Consider the following 13660-nt stretch of genomic DNA (forward strand, 5'->3'; position numbering starts at 1 on the left):
ATTCACAATAGCCAAGATTTGGAAACAACCCAGATGTCCAACTACTGATGAGTGGATCCAAAAATTGTGGTACCTGGGCTGGGAAGGTGGCTCAGTGGTAGAGAGCTTGCCTTGCATGCTCAAGGCCCTGGGTTCAATTCCTCAGCACCACATAAGCAAAAAGAAAAAAGCCAGAAGTGGCGCTGTGGCTCAAGTGGTAGAACGCTAGCCTTGAGCTGAAGAGCTGAGGGACAGCGCCCAGGCCCAGAGTTCAGGCCCCACAACCGGACCCCAAAAAAAAAAATTGTGGTACCTGTATACAATGGAATATTATGCAGCCATTAGAAAGGACAAAATAATGGCATTTGCAGGGAAATGGATGGAAGTAGAGCAAATTATTTTGAGTGAGGTAAGCCAAGAACAAAGAGACAAACAGCACATGGTCTCCCTGAAATGTGGATGCTAAAGTCAAAATGCAAGAAGATATGACAAAATAAACAGGACTCGAGAAACAAAGGACAGCCACTCATGTTGTCATATCATTGCTAAATGAGTCCATGTTCTTGACCAGAGAGATGGTATATATATGCACACAACGGAGGAAAGACAGGAGGAGGATGCAGAATAAGTGGGAAATGAAACAACATACAACAAAGGGGCCCATCAGCTGCACGGGACATAGAAGAAAAAGAACTAAGTAACCCCAAAGACAGCAATGGGAAAGGAGGAATGAGAGGGAAAGAGGGAACAGCCTACACTAAGCAAAAGGAAAGAAATGTAAACATCACTTTATGTAGAAGAAATAATTGTACTGTCAGAGCTCACAGAGTTCACAAACTTTATAAACCATGATAATAACAATTTGCCTTGTGAAGGTTAAAATGTGTTTGTGACTTTAACTAAGTATCACTAATCCACAATACTGTGAAATATGTGAAATTTATGTAATCACCTAATCTCAAAGAAAAAAAATGAGAAAAGGGGTGGGTTAGGAGTGATGGGTGACAATGTTGTCAGACACTTGTATTCATACTGTTTTGTAGAATGGGAACTTCTTTGTACAACTACTTAAAGATAATAATAGGATTCTTATCTCCAATTAGTCACCAGAAAACCAGAAGCGGAGCTGTGGCTCAAAGTGGTAGAGTGGTAGCCTTGAGTTTGAAAGCTCAGAGAAAGTACCCAGGCACTGAGTTCAAACCCTAGGACTGACAAAGTGGGGGGGAGGCAGGGAGGGGGGAGAGAGAGAAAGAGAGGAGCAAAGGAGAGAAGCAAAGAGGAAAGAGAAAGAAGAAAAGAGAAGAAAGGAGAGAAGAGAAGGAAGAACAGAGAAGAGAGAAAAGGAGGAGAGAGAACAATGAAGCAGCTTTATGTACACTGTTATGGAAAGTCTGATTCGCTTGAGCATCTGTGCATTACCACAAAAATGTGCAAAGTAAGGAAATTCTCCCATGAATCAAAAAGACTAAAGATTGTGGGGGGAGGGGGAGAATGGATATACTGGAATATTTACACAACTATTCTGGAGGAAGACACCAGAGACTGGACATAATAGGACTACCTCCATGGAAGAGGACTAGATGGCAGAGAACATTTTAGCACCAAACATTCTGTTACTTTGTGGGAGCTGAGGATTGGACCCAAGGCCCTGTGCATGCTAGGCATGTTTTGTTCAGAGCTGTAGTACAGCTTGACTTGTGCCAGGCCCTGAATTCAAACGACAGTGTTACCAACACAAAAATAAAAACAAAACCTTAGTGTTAGGGTTGTGAAGAGCATGCTGTACCCCTTATCACCCTCTCCTAGCAGTGAGCAGGAGGTCCCCAACTCCAACTCCCTAGATCAGGACCACCCACCTGTCCTCCCCCAGCACCCTCCTAGCTACATCTCTTCGGGCAGAGAACCTTCTGCCTCAAGCTGTCCAGAGCTAAACGCGCTTCCTTTTACACCCAACCCAGGCAATAGTGCCTACCCTTTCACAAAGCAACAACAGTCATACTAGAGAATCACTATTAGCTTACTGAAAGTATTCATAATTTAGCCACATAGGAAATGCTATTATGTTTAGACATGCACCCTGAAATATTTATGCCTGGGATAGTGAAGGGAGGTAAACTATTACAACGTTCAAACATCTCGGTTGTGCCAGTGGGCCTCACAATTTATTCTCTTCTCCTGCCAGGCATCTATTCAAGCCACTGCCTGGGATGCCCTTCTCTCCTTAGCTCTTTCCAGCTCAGCTTTCACAATATCACTATGGCCTCTTCTGAAAGCATTCTGTTCACCAGGCTGGCCACTGTAGTTTTCTTTGGTGCTGATACTCAGGCTCTCAAGTTTGCTCAGCTTTTTTTTTTTTTTTTTTTTTTTTGTCGGTCGTGGGGCTTGAACTCTGGGCCTGGGCGCTGTCCCTCAGCTCTTCAGCTCAAGGCGAGCGCTCTACCACTTGAGCTACAGCGCCACTTCCGGTTTTCTGGTGGTTTATTCGAGATAGGAGTCTCGCGGTCTTTTCCTGCCCGGGCTGGCTTTGAACTGTGATCCTCAGATCTCAGCCTCCTGAGTAGCTAGGATTATAGGCATGAGCCACCAGCGCCCGGCTTGCTCAGCTTTTTTGCTCACTGCAACTGTTCTACCACTTGAGCCATGCCTCCAGTTGTTTGTGGCTTTTTTCCTGGTTAATTGGAGATAAGAATCTTTTGGATTCTTTGTTGCTTTGTATGTCCCTCCCCCACAGAGGAGATGGGGAAAAACAAGTCGTTTAAGGATTCAGGTGGACCTGTTGCAACAATGAGAAGTACAAATTGTCATGTCAATAAAACAAGCTTTACAATGTCGGTGGGGGGGGGGAGGGGGGAAGGATTGGGTGGGGGGGAGGGGGGAGGCTGGGAAGGGAGGTAAAGGGTAAACAAAGGAGGAGGCTGCAATGCTTGGTAAGAAATGTATGCATTATCCTGCCCATGTAATTGTAACCCCTCTGTATAGTATGTTCACAAATAAAATTAAATTAAATTAAAAAAAAAAAAAAGAATCTTTTGGATCTTTCAGCCAGGGTTGGCTTCAAACATGATCCTCAAATCTCAATCTTTTTCTTTTTGTGCTGGTACTGGGGTTGAACTTCAGGGCTTTGTGCTCTTACTTGGCTTTTTTCACTCAAGGCTGGTGCTCTACTACTTGAGCTATACTTCTACTTCAGCCTTTTGCTAGTTAATAGGAAATAAGAACCTCATGGCATTTTTTTTTTCTGCTTAAAGTTAAACTGGCTTCAGATCATGATCCTCAGATTCCAGCCACCTAACCAACTAGGATTACAGGCATGAGAAACCAGTACCTGACTCTCTAGTAGCAACGATTATAGGCATGGTCCACCAATGCACAGTACCATTGTAACTGATGGAGTAACTGATAGATTGTGTTGGAGATGGAACCCAGGGCCTTACAAGTGCTAGGCAAGTACTCTGCCACTAAGCTATATGTCCAGCCTTTCCTTTCCTTTCCTTTTCTTTCTAAAACAGGGAGTCATTGTGTAACAGAGGCTGGCCTGGAACATGAGTTCCTCCTGCCTCAGCCTCCCTAGCTAGAATTATAGACATGTGTGGCTCTGTCATAACAGTTCATCATAACACACACACACACCCTCCCCTCCCCCCCCAGGGGACTCAACACAGTATCTTGGCACATCTTGGCACTTATCAGTAGTGATATCACTGCCTTATGAGTTTTCCTGCCCTGAATGGGTATTTACTATTCCTATTTCACAGAACTGAGGCCAGAAAAGATAAAGATCATTCAGCTTTTAAATGAAAGCACTGTGATGAGAGCCCAAAGGCCTGACTCCAAAAAGTGCTTGTCCTGGTTGGGCAGGTGCGCTGAGGACACAGGAGAGCTGGAGTGGGGGCGGGTATGCAAAGCTAACATTGGGCAATGCCTGCAGGCACTGGGGCTATGAGTCCTGCTCACCACTGCTCTGCTCTATGGCTGTCCTGACAAACGGGCTAACAGGGTTATATCCGGGTCCACGTCTGTCTCTGTGGTCATGTCAAAGAAGGGGTTCATAGCTGGGCGCCATAATGGTTTGAAGCCAGCTGGGACAGGTAAATCCTTGAGACTCTTTTTCTTTCTTTCTTTCTTTTTTTTGGTCAGTCATGGGGCCTGGACACTGTCCCTCAGCTCTTCAGCTCAAGGCTAGCGTTCTACCACTTGAGTGTCAGCCCTACTTCCGGCTTTTTCTACTTATGTGGTGCTGAGGATTGGAACCCAGGGCCTCATGCACACAAGGCAAGCGCTCTACCACTGAGCCACCTTCCCAGCCCCTCCTTGAGACTCTTATCTCTAATTTTAACCAGTAAAAAGCCAGAACTGGAGGCATAGCTTAAGGAGTAGAATGCCAGCAGTGAGTGGAAAAAGGTAAGCAAGAGCTTGAGATTTTTGAGTTCAAGTCTCAATACCAGTACAAAGAAAAAGAGAGAGAGGGCTGGGAAGGTGGCTCAGTGGTACAGTGTTTGCCTTGCATGCATGAGGCCCTGGTTTGATTCCTCAGCACCACATAAGCAAAAAAGAAAAAAGCCGGAAGTGGTGCTGTGACTCAAGTGGTAGAGCGCTAGCCTTGAGCTGAAGAGCTGAGGGACAGCGCCCAGGCCCAGAGTTCAGGCCCCATGACTGGACCCCCCCCCCCAGAGAGAGAGAAGAGAGAGAGAGAGAGAGAGAGAGAGAGAGAGAGAGAGAGCTGGGCACTGTTGGCTCATATCTGTAATCCTAGCTACTCAGGAGGCTGAGATCTGAGGATCGTGGTTCAAAGCCAGCCCAGACAGCAAAGTCTGTGAGACTGTTATCTCCAATAAACCACCAGAAAACTGGAAGTGGCGATGTGGCTCAAGTGTTAGAGTGCTTGCCTTGAGCTGAAGAGCTGAGGGACAGCGCCCAGGCCCAGAGTTTAAGCCTTATGACTGACCAAAAAAAAAAAAAAGAGTGGCTCATATGATTTGGCCAGAACCACCTTCTACCTGGTCTGAGTGCCATGGAAGCAAGGTCAGACACTGAGGTTTGAATCCTGGTCCCAATCTTGACCGAAGGATGGAACCAAGAGCAATGAGTGTAACTCTCTAAACCACAATCTTGTCATCTGAAAAATTAGGGTGGTGACAATTCCTATTTGCACAAATTCATTTGTTCAACAAGTATTTGAGCTGGGCACCAGTGGCTCACACCTGTAATCCTAGCTACTCAGGAGGCTGATATCTGAGGATTGCAGTTCAAAGCCAGCCCAGGCAGGAAAGTCTGTGAGACTTCTATCTCCAATAAACCACTAGAACACCAGAAGTGGTGCTGTAACTCAAGTGGTAGAGCGCTCGCTTTGAGCTGAAGAGCTAAGGGACAGCGCCCAAGCCCAGAGTTCAAGCCCCAAGACCGACAAAAAAAAAAAAAAGTATTTGAGAACCTATTATTATGTAGCAGGTGCTAGGAATACAGGAAGGGATAAAGTTGGTAAAAAAAATTTCTGTCCTTGTGAAGCTCACTCATTCTCCAATGAAAGAATGAGCCATAAAAACAAGACAGGAGTTGGGCGCCTAGAGGTTCACGCCTATAACCCTAGCTACTAAAGAGATCTGAGGACTAGGATTCAAAGCCAGCCTGGAGAGGAAAGTCCCTGAGAATCTCATCTCCAATTGACCATAAAAGAGCCAGAAGTGGAGCTGTGGCTCAAGTGGTAGAGCAAGTGGTTCAAGTCCCAGGACCGGCACAAGAAAGAAAAGAAAGGAAAAGAAGCTGGTACCAGTAAGAAAGAAAGAAATGAAGAAAGAAAGAAGCTGGATACCAGTGTCTCATGCCTGTAATCTTAGCTACTCAGGAAGTCATCCCAGAAAAATCTAAGAGATGGTTATTTCCAATTAACCAGCGAAGAAGAGGAGGAAGGCAACGAAGGAGAAGAGGAAGGGGAGGAAGAGAAAGAGGAGGAGGAGCGGCAGAAGCAGCAGCAGCCAGAACTGGAAGTGTGGTTGGTTTAAGTAGGAGAGTCCCACGAGTGAAAACGCTGAGTGAGAGCCTTAATACCCTTCCCCACACACACAAATAAAAAATAAAAATAAGCCGGGGGAGCTGGGAATGGGGCTTAGTGGCAGAGTGCTTGCCTAGCATGCATGAAACCCTGGGTTCAATTCCTCAGTACCACATAAAAAGAAAAAACCAGAAGTGGTGCTGTGGCTCAAGTGGTAGAACACTAGCCTTGAGCACAAAGAGCTCAACTGTGTCCAGGCCCTGAGTTCAAGCCCCAGACCTAAATAAATAAACAAATAAATAATAAAAATAATAACCACAAGATATAGGTATATACCTGAAATTAGGAGCCTAAGACCTGGTGGATCAAGTTTCAATTAACCAGCAGAATAGCTGACTAGAAGTATGGATCAAGTGGTAGAGCACTAGCTCTTAACAAAAAAGCTGAACATGAGCAGGAGGTCCTGAGTTCAAGCTCTAGTATCAGTACAAAACAAACAAAAAAGAAGATCCATAGGTGCATATTTGGTATTTGATGATGAGAGCCATTACAGTGACAAATGAAGTAAGAAAAGAGGTGGGCAGTTCAGAAATGGCCTCAATGAGGAAATGACACATAAGCAGGGGGCTGAAAAGGGTGAGTGAACTAGCCAGGTAGATATTTGAATATAACGAGAAATAGCAACACACACACACACACACACACACACACACACACACACACACACACACACACACACACACTCTCACACGAGGTGCAGTGCCTATTTTCTAGAATGTGGGTCATAGAGAGTCTGAATGACTTGCTGAAGATCATATGGGATCATACTCATGCCTGTAATCCTAGCTATTCAGAAGGCTGACAATTAGCAAAAAGCTGTAAGTGGGGCTGTGGATCAAGCGATAGTGTACCAGTTTTGAGCAAAAAGCTAAGGGACTGTACCCAGGCCCTGAATTTAAGCCCCAATACATACATGTACACGTACACATACATGTATGTGTGCTCACATGTGCCCACATAGGTGGGCCTTGGAAGTCTACATATTCACCCCAGGTGAACATGCTACCACCAGGACACCAACTCCAGAAGTACACGAATCTTTGGCCTGTTCTCTGTTTCCATGCCAGCTCTGGCATAGTAGGCCAGCGTTTAAGGAAGGAGAGCTCCCCTCCAGGCACTAGGCCAGGTAAAATGACCTGCAGGAGATCACCTCTCCTGCAGAAGGTGTGATGAGGTGGGATCAATTCGCCCAGCAATCTTTGGGAGTCCCCAGTACAAAAGAAGGAACCTAGAAGCAGGGGGAAGGGGGGTGCCCACCCACAAAACCAATCGGTGCCTAGAAGCCACGGAAGGTTATCTACCTGCCTGCTAAAGACCAGAGGCCAGTTCCTCATTGTGTGGACCGAGCTTTTGAAACCAAATAAGCCAAAGGGCACACCGAGGGAGATGGAGCACTGGACCCGAAGGAGAGAGTCAGGTGCTGGCTGGCATAGGAGGCAGTCAAACCAAGAACCCATGCAGTGGGGGTCCCTGGGCAAGCGCTCGGACCGCAAAATCCAGCCCTCCAGGCGCACAGACGGTGGGCACGGAGCCCCACAGACAGACAAGGGCTGCTCAAGGGCACCCGGCGCCAAGCCGGCCTCAGCCGGGCCCGTCCATCATCCCCGGCCCGGCCCCGAAGCCTAACTCACACAACCCCGTTTCGGAAGCCTTTAACCACGGCCAAGGCGGCATGGTAGCGGCGTTGGCGCAGCAAGGCGTTGACGGCCCGGAGCAGAGCCTGCAGCTGCGATGGAGTGGCCATAACACCAGAGGAATGTAGGACTCGGCGACCCGACTGGACCAGCACTGACAGCCCGAGCTTCTGGCGGCGCAGCACCGAGCACCCGGTAGCGTCTCTGCGTCGTTGTATCTGTAGGTTGAATCTGCCGTCACTCACACACAAAGAGCCAATCGTAGAGAAGACTTGGGCGGCGCTCACTCTTGAGAACACATGATTGGGAGACAGAGGAGAGGTAGTAACCAATCACAGTGACTCGGCCTTTCGGTAAGGGCTCACGCCAGGATCCATCCAATCAGAAGGCTTTTTGTTTTCCTTTGGTAAAGGTTCGGGTTCACCTTCTGGCTTGGAAAGAGGCGTGTCACCAGTGGGGCAGCGGGGGAGGTGAGCTGGCCTCCTAGAACTGAGATGGGAAGTTTGGGGGTGGTGACACTGGGAGGAACCAGTATTTATCTTTAAACCTGACATTTGGGACTAGGTAGCTGGGACCACAGTCAATCTCAGGGCATAAATGGCATAATACCCTCCACCGCTTCCAGCTATTTCGTTTTAAATATAATTTTACAGTGAGACAAGAGGAGGATATTCTTAGGGGAGGAACACAAAGGTGCAATGCCTATGTGCATCTGATCATATAAAGTAATATTTATTGCAATGAACTCCAGGAAATGGAAACAAGAGAGCTTTGTTGTTGCTGCTGCTGTTACTTTGTTTTGTTTTCTTTTTGTCTTATCTGGTCATTTATTTGTTTTTGACAGGGTAAGGGAGGAGCACAGAAATGGAGGGACAAAGGATGAACAAATGCAATACTTAATAGACACTATATTGAAAACTTGTGAGTGGGGGGCTGGGAATGTGGCTTAGGAAGCCCTGGGTTCAATTCTTCAGTACCACATAAAAAGAAAAAGCTAGAAGTGGCTCTGTGGCTCAAGTGGTAGAGTGTTGGTCTTAAGCATAAAGAGCTCAGGGACAGTGCCCAGGCCCTGAGTTCAAACCCTGGGACTGGCAAAAACAAAAAATAAAAAGTGAGAGAGAGTGAGGGAAGGGGTGACATTGGCCAAAAAGAAATGTACTCATTACCTGACATATATAACTGTAACCCCTCTGTATATCACCTTTATAATAATGATAAGAAAGAAAAAATATAATTTTATTGTCATTACTGAGTACAATTCTTTTTGGACAATGTCACCCCTTCCTTTGTTTTCTTCCAGTTGTCTTCCAGCTATTCTTACCCCAGGCCCACTGAAGGACTTTGGCCCCTGCCTCCCTCCCTCACTAATCCACTACCTCACTCCACTCAAAAGACTGGCCTCCTTTCTTTGCCTTGAGCAGGCCAATAATTCTGCCCCAGGTATTTAACATTTGCCAATTAACCTTCCAGTTTTATTTCACATACCACCTACTCTTGAGAGGTCTTCTTATTGAAAGCAGCACTTTGACTCATTAACCTGTTTTGATTTCCTCATAGATCTTTTCACACTTTGACATTGTTTGCTATCATGCTCAATGTTAAGAAATTGAGTCATGAGAGAGAGAATGAGAGCAGAAGAAAATCCACACTAAGAGGTCACGAAGCAGGAGTCTTTATTAGAAAGCCAACTACGGCAAACTGACTAGTGTCCAAAGGAACCTGCAGTGCTGAATGTTGTTAGCTTAAACCTTATACTGTACAGGCAAAAACAATATCAAGGCAGATGCCACATGGTACAGGGATAGGCAAAGCAGAAACAAAATTGTTATATAGGAATTCGATCATGAGATACAGAGAAACTACATTTTGAGAGGTTAGGAGTTTTTATTAGAAAGCCAGGGACTACATGCAGACACATGTCCCCTAAAAACATGAAGCCTTGAACATAGTTAATACTGTTAGAAAACTGAGCGATGTGGATAACAAAGAAAGAGCAGAAAAACAATCTCAACAAACCTGATCAAATCTAATGGAGAGCTGAAGAGGGACAGGATGGTGCCCTGGGGAGAGTTGGGAGATACAAGACATGGTGCAAAGGCTGGGAAGGTGGCTCAGTGGTAGAGCACTTGCCTTGCATGCTCGAGGCCCTGGGTTCGATTCCTCAGCACCACATAAGAAAAAAGCCAGAAGTGGCGCTGTGGCTCAAGTGGTAGAACGCTAGCCTTGAGCTGAAGAGCTGAGGGACAGCGCCCAGGCCCAGAGTTCAGGCCCCACGACCGGACCCAAAAAAAAAAAAAAAAAAGACATGGTGCAAAATGGTACCCAAGCTGGCTGGTTCTTAACTTGGGCCATGGTCAGGGACAGGGTCACAGGGAGCTCGAAAGTTCAGAGAGTGGGCTGGGAAGGTGGCTCAGTGGTAGAGTGCTTGCCTTGCATGTATGAGGCCCTGGGTTCGATTCCTCAGCACCACATAAGCAGAAAAGGACAGAAGTGGCACTGTGCTCAATGGTAGAGCTCTAGCCTTGAGCTGAAGAGCTGAGGGACAGTGCCAAGGTCCAGAGTTCAGGCCCCATGACCGACAAAAAAAAGAAAGAAAAGAAAGAAAGAAAGTCTCCCAAGGTCAAGGCACCAGACTGGCATGTTCAGGAACCTATTGTCCAAGTACCCTGTCCCCTGACTCTTGGAATTCAGGCATACTTTTACCTTTGTCTACCAAGAAGCCAAGATGGCACCAATTAGGCCCAATATCCTTATTTCAAAACAATCCAGTTATGAATTAACTAAAGGGGGGGCAGTTAGGGTTGGTTCATTAGAAGTTAACTAATGGGGACAATCAGGAGTAGAGATTTACCAGAATCCAACATTCTTAACAATCAGGGATAAAGGATAGGGATTTCTTGGAGTCTAACAATCCATGACATATTTGCAGTTCTCAGAAAGACCTATGACCCATAGATAGTTCTCAGAATTGAGTGAAATGTCCTTGATACCTATTAAGGCATTAAAATGGCAGAGGGGACAAGATGGCATTGCTTAGGCTCAGTATCCAAAGTTCACTTGGACTACACCTGATTAGTCCTGTAAAAAGGCACAAAGTCCCCCTTGTGCAGCAAGGAGTAAGTCAAGCCCACATCTATTTTGGAAGACAGCTGTGACCCTGCCAGCGGGTGGAGGTGTTGTAAGTTTAGGGCTGGTTGGGTAAGGGCTATAACATCCCATGACCTGCTGGGTCAGCCTCTGGTACTGGACCTGTGATATTGTGACGTTCCAATACCAGTGACACTAAGAACTCTGCCTGATGTGGCTAGTTGATCACAATGAGAGGGATGGCAATAGCAGGGGATTTCTAAGAACATGAGGAGGACTCCAGATGAGTGAAGCTTCTTCTCTAGGGAGGATTGTGAGGTCAGGCGAAAGGCTGACAGGTGGAAGGACCGGTTGGTAGGAATGACACAAGAGAACACACCTTGGTCATAAGCCAGAAAAGTTCCATTTGGAGTATAGTATCTAACCTCACTGGTTCACTCAGCCAATCTTGGAACTTGTCAGTACCTATACATACAAGAACCTGTTTCTTTTTTTTTTTTTTTTTTTTTTTTTTTTTTGTCGGTCATGGGGCTTGAACTCTGGGCCTGGGCGCTGTCCCTCAGCTCTTCAGCTCAAGGCGAGCGCTCTACCACTTGAGCTACAGCGCCACTTCCGGTTTTCTGGTGGTTTATTGGAGATAGGAGTCTCACAGTCTTTCCTGCCCGGGCTGGCTTTGAACCGCGATCCTCAGATCTCAGCCTCCTGAGTAGCTAGGATTACAGGCGTGAGCCACCAGCGCCCGGCTAAGAACCTGTTTCTTATAAACTACGTATACAGGGCTGGGAATGTGCCTTAGTGTTAGAATGCTTGCCCAGCATGCCTGAAGCCCCATGTTTGATTTCTCAGTACTACATAAATGGAAACAGCCAGAAGTGCACTGTGACTCAAGAGGTGGAGTGCTAGCCTTGAGCAAAAGAATCTCAGCGACAGTTCCTAGGCCCTGAGTTCAAGAACCAGGACTGGCAAAATAAAATAAAATAAACTGTGTATTCGCACTCTGTTGGCTCTGTCACTAGAGTGAAATACCCAACTTCCCCCTGACCCAGTTATACAGTGAAGGGCCATGAAGAGTTTCAAAATAAAGGAGAAGTCTGGAGCTAAAGAAAAAATACATACCTGGAGCAAATGGTTGAGCTATAACTCCTCTTTTACAGCCTACCTAGGTTGTGAAACCTCTGGTTGTCACTTTTGTTTAATTAAGAGATATTTGTTACCACCTCCTAGTAGCCTGAGACTCATCTGGTCAGTACTTAATCTCCCTTAAAATATGTAAAATTTGCAGTTTCTGCCTTTAAAAGCCCCACTTAACTTCCCCTCTGGGATGAGAGATCTTTGTTGGGCAATAGCCACTCTCAACCACAGGCTTCAGTAAAGGACCTTTTCTCAATGTATGGCACAAACCTGGTTGTAGCCCATTACAAAGAAGGAGGGCTGGGAAGGTGGCTCAGTGGTAGAGCACTTGCCTTGCATGCCTGAGGCCCTGGGTTCGATTCCTCAGCACCACATAAGCAAAACGAAAAAAGCTGGAAGTGGCGCTGTGGCTCAAGTGGTAGAGTGCTAGCCTTGAGCTGAAGAGCTGAGGGACAGCACCCAGGCCCAGAGTTCAGGCCCCACGACCAGACCCAAAAAAAAAAAAAAAAAAAAAAAAAAAAACAAGGAAGGAGGAATTTCCATGTAACTGGACTGCAGACAGAAAGGGAGTGTCTAAGGTTTCTGGTGACTATGAAAGGGAAAGTGTGGTGGACTGGTTAAGAATAACACCCAGATATTGTATGGAGCGTGGCTTCAAACAAATCCAGCAGTTAGAAACTAGGGGTGGATTAGAATGGATAAGGGCCTGGTGAGAGGCCTTAATCATTTACTCCAACTGGGCTACAGATGTCAGCCAAGTATGGATGAGACCCAGGAAAATGCCAAGGCAAACTATCCTGACTCCAAGAGGTAGACAGGTATGGTCATTAGATAAGCATGCTTATGAACTATTCCCTTCCTTCCTTCCTTCCTTCCTTCCTTCCTTCCTTCCTTCCTTCCTTCCTTCTTTCTTTCTTTCTTTCTTTCTTTCTTTCTTTCTTTCTTTCTTTCTTTCTTTCTTTCTTTCTTTCTTTCTTTCTTTCTTTCTTTCTGGTTGGTCGTGGGGCTTGAACTCTGGGCCTAGGCACTGTCCCTCAGCTATTCAGCTCAAGGCTAATGATCTACCACTTGAACTACAGTGCCACTTCCGGTTTTCTGAGTGGTTTATTGGAGATAAGAGTCTCACAGACTTTCCTGCCTGGGCTGGCTTTGAACTGTGATCCTCAGATCTCAGCCTCCCGAGTAGCTAGGATTACAGGCATGAGCCACCATGCTCCGCTAAACTATTTTCCTTTGACCTCCCAGCTTTAATTACTTTTGAAGGAACAAGCATGAGTAATACTACTTAGGATCTGACACCATCCCCTTGAACAGTTCTTCCCATTGCCTCTGGGTGATCCCTTATCACCAGGACAAGCTTTGTCCAGGTGGGTCTGATAAGTCTCTTTACCTTGCTGGCATAATGTCCCATTGATGTGTTTGCTTGTTGCTGGGATGATGTGTCCCAGTTGGCTAATCCTGTGTTGGAAAGAGATGACTGACAGATTGAGTGAGAGTCGGTACCAATAGATCCTCTTATTTTTTGTTTAAGCAATCAGATCAATAGAAATAGTTTTTAAGCCGGGTGCAAGTGGCTCATGCCTGTAATCCTAGCTATTCAGGAGGCTGAAATCTGAGAATTACAGTTCAAAGCCAGCCTGGGCAGGAAAGTCTGTGAGACTTTTATCTCCAATTAACCACCAGAAAGCCAGAAGTGGTACTGTGGCTCAAGTGGTAGAGCACTCGCCTTAAGCTGAAGAGTTGAGGGACAGGGTCCAGGCCTAGAGTTCTAAGCCTCATG

At 46.2% G+C, this 13660-nt stretch overlaps 1 protein-coding gene across 1 annotated transcript in view; it reads right to left on the minus strand.

Annotated features, from left to right (window-relative positions):
* Pxmp4 (peroxisomal membrane protein 4) overlaps positions 1 to 7817 on the minus strand; it is a 29476-nt gene extending 21659 nt beyond the window's left edge. The window contains exon 1 of the mRNA XM_070007076.1: positions 7660 to 7817. Within this exon, the coding sequence (XP_069863177.1) occupies positions 7660 to 7772 (113 nt within the window). The 5' untranslated portion in view covers positions 7773 to 7817. The remainder of the gene's footprint in view (positions 1 to 7659) is intronic.
* Between the last annotated feature and the right edge of the window lie 5843 nt (positions 7818 to 13660).

The sequence above is a fragment of the Dipodomys merriami genome, unplaced genomic scaffold, assembly GCF_024711535.1.
Source record: "Dipodomys merriami isolate MVZ:Mamm:240054 unplaced genomic scaffold, mDipMer1.0.p SCAF_7, whole genome shotgun sequence".
In the NCBI taxonomy this organism is placed as follows: Eukaryota; Metazoa; Chordata; class Mammalia; order Rodentia; family Heteromyidae; genus Dipodomys; species Dipodomys merriami.